The sequence below is a fragment of the Macaca nemestrina genome, chromosome 12, assembly GCF_043159975.1.
Source record: "Macaca nemestrina isolate mMacNem1 chromosome 12, mMacNem.hap1, whole genome shotgun sequence".
Taxonomy (NCBI): Eukaryota; Metazoa; Chordata; class Mammalia; order Primates; family Cercopithecidae; genus Macaca; species Macaca nemestrina.
In genome coordinates this window covers 59,172,025-59,175,233 of record NC_092136.1, presented here as the reverse complement: position 1 = coordinate 59,175,233, position 3,209 = coordinate 59,172,025, and the positions used below count along the sequence as shown (strand labels likewise).

Sequence of the window (3,209 nt, the reverse complement as noted above, 5' to 3'; positions counted from 1 at the left end):
GAGGGGTTTAGTTCCCACACCTACCAGCCCCACAAATAGGCATGACACACATGCCTTGCCTACATGGTTCCAAACTACATTCGTTCATTATATGTATTCATAGCCATCATACCCTAGATACTGTTCCTGCTCATGGTAATAAAAGGATGTAAAAGAAAATCTGATCCTGTTTCCATGGTGCGTATAGTCTAATTAGGGAAACAGAGTATTGAAGAAACAACAGCTCTCAGTCATTAGTTCAATGTGGACACTGGCCACAGTAAATTAGAAAATAAATCTAGAAACCCCTATGTTTCATCAGATGATATGTTTCAAACACAAAAGTTCCTAGTTTCTCATCTCTTTGTCTGTAACACACACTAGAATGATCACCTCCTGGGCCTCTGCTACCTAATAGGCTACAGTAAGTGACCTGTGACTGGAAGAGGTATTATCAAGAAGTTTTATGTTGCTTTTCCATAATGAAGCCCATGATTCCTTAAATGGAACCATGCCTATGCAAATTACAATGGGGCAGACAATAGTAGACCCAGCTCTATCCTGTATTTCATGGCGCTGTCCTGTAGAAATCCAGTTTCTAGTTTGCAACCTATCCTTCTTTCTCCTCTTGGACTAGTTACAAGCAAGTATTCCTAGTACCTTGGTGATGTCTTTGAAATTCTGGCCCCTAATGTAGACCCTAAGAACTCCACTGGACTTCATAGAATATATCGATGCCAAGTTTAGTAATATTTTACTAGACTTTGCACATCCCATCTACACATTTCTGATAGCTTTCTTGGGGTGAGGATCCTGGCACTGGTACAGGTGCAGAGTACAGCATAGGACTCTCTTGACCTCTTGATTGTGCAAACAGTAAATGATGGGGTTGAGCAGTGGTATGATGACTGCATAGAGTACAGAGACTAGCTTGTTGATGTCAAAAGCTGAGAGTGCCTTTGGCCGGGCATAGAGGAAGATACCAGCTGCATAGAAGATTATCACAACAGTGAGATGAGAGACACAGGTGGAAAAGGCCTTATAGCGTCCAGCAGCTGAAGGAATGTGCATCACAGCACCAGTAATGGCCATGTAGGAGGCCCCAGTGACAGAGAGTGGCCCTAGAAGAATAAAAATGGCCAGAATGAAATCTGTAAGCTCTGCTGTAGACATGTCAGTGCATGAGAGGTTGAGCAATGGAGACACATCACAAAAAAAGTGGTTGATGATGTTGGGGCCACAGTAAGACAGGTGAGAAATAAGAAAAACTTTGACCATGGAGATGCCAAAACCTCCAGCCCAAGATCCAGCGGCCATCTGCACACACAACTGGCCACTGACAATGACTGGGTAGTGGAGAGGATGGCAGATGGCCACATAGCGATCATAGGCCATAACAGCGAGAAGGACACACTCAGTGCAGCCCAAGCCAAGGAAAAAGTAGAGCTATGTCATGCATCCCTCAAAGGAGATTAGCCGTCCATGATCCTGTTGGACCTAACAAAGCCAGCAAGCATCTCGGGAATAGTGACAGTGACGTACCAGATCTCCAGAAAGGACATATTAGCTAGAAAGAAGTACGTGAGTTTGTGGAGGGTGGAATGGTTCCTAACTGCCATAATGACGAGTGTGTTCTCAGTCAGCACCAACACATAGGCCAGGAGCAAAAGGGCAAACAATAGTACCTGTAGTGGCACAGGAGCAGGGAAGCCCAGCAACACAAACTCACTCACTCTCCCACTATGGTTCCTCCACTCCATGTCATTGGTCTTTCTTACTGCTCTTCAGGACATGACAATAGAGTATTCAGTAGGCCGCAACAAGAACCCAGTCTCTCTTAGTGGGTTTATACTGGTAGAATGCTATGTATGGAGTTCATGTAATTAATCACAGAACTGAGGCCACTGCTCTCTTTTTAAATCTGGAAATGAGCTAAGACAAACATGTAGAAATAAATGGTTTTGTATTGGGGACAAGATAGGAATCTGTTCTGATCTTTGGAGAAGCATGCATTGACAAGCATAAGGTAAAAATGACACCAGTTTGTCCCCAAAGAACACAGATAAAAACCAAAAGTGGAAAGGGAGTCTGGGTGGCCTAAAATGAGAGTTTGTCTATGAGTTGGATCATGACTTTGTTTTGAGGAAATAAGTTACACAATGGAGGAATAACAATCACGTATAACGCAGTTGAGTTATTATTAGTTCAGACACTGCTCTAAACATTAGCAATATCAATTCACTTGATCTTCAGAACAATCCTGTGAGCTAGTACTACTAATAGCTACAACTTAATGCCTAAAGAAACTAAAATATAGAATTAAGTGACTAATTCTGGGTTGCAGAAATAGCAAGAAGTGGAACCAGGAAGTCAGGACCTTGGAGCTTCCAAAATATTTAGATGACGTAAAGGAGGGACTGTACAATACATCTTGGATTTACAGCTGGGAGAGAGGATCTTTGGGACTCATTTAGAGAAACAGTTCCTTCCTGCCAGATGGAAAGAAAAACAAAAGCAGAACACAAGAAGTTCACAGCACCTGTAGAGTGGAAGTCTATAGAACCCAGTACTTACAAGGAAGACTTGGGATTCACCTGGAAATCAGATTAGGAAATGGATGATGGATGGCAGAAAGACTAAGAATTCCGTCAGTTCTGAACGTTGTACTGAGTATCTTGAAATAAGAATAGAGTACCTTTGTTTAACATTAAGGCCCACATAAAAACATGCATTTACTAGGATACTCTCTTTGTATAACTTTGTATCAAAGATAAAATTTCCCTTTCTCTTTAAAAACTTCAAGCCATTTTTGTGTCTCATGATGAAAAGAAGTTGGCATTTTTACATGGGAGTTGATATGAAGGAAGGGTTATTTTTACCTTGTGCCCCTGTACAGTTTCAGCATTGGGAGAGAGTGTAGAGTTCCGAAAGGAGAATGGTGTAGAGTCAGCTGAGCATCTGGATGTAATCTTCTCAGATTTCTTAATTTTTAGTCTTAGATCTGTTCCTCTGAAGTTAGCAGGGTTAGAATGTGCTCTCAAATCAAACCAACCTACTAATGATTTTATACCATGTTTCTCTTCCCTTCATGCTCTGCTATCATTACTTGACCATTACTCAGTACTGGAGTCCTTGAAGTTTCTCTTAATATGGTAATGCAATTACAAAACACCTACGTCCCTGGCTTTCATTTCCCATCACTCCCATTCTTACCATCCACACCCACAATT

General features: G+C 41.7%; 1 protein-coding gene across 1 annotated transcript; it reads right to left on the bottom strand.

Annotated features, from left to right (window-relative positions):
- Positions 1 to 756: 756 nt before the first annotated feature.
- On the bottom strand, positions 757 to 1,739 carry LOC105488701 (olfactory receptor family 6 subfamily A member 2). The gene is given in 2 exon segments (XM_011753016.3): positions 757 to 1,472; positions 1,475 to 1,739. Coding segments are annotated over 2 exon segments (981 nt in total).
- Between the last annotated feature and the right edge of the window lie 1,470 nt (positions 1,740 to 3,209).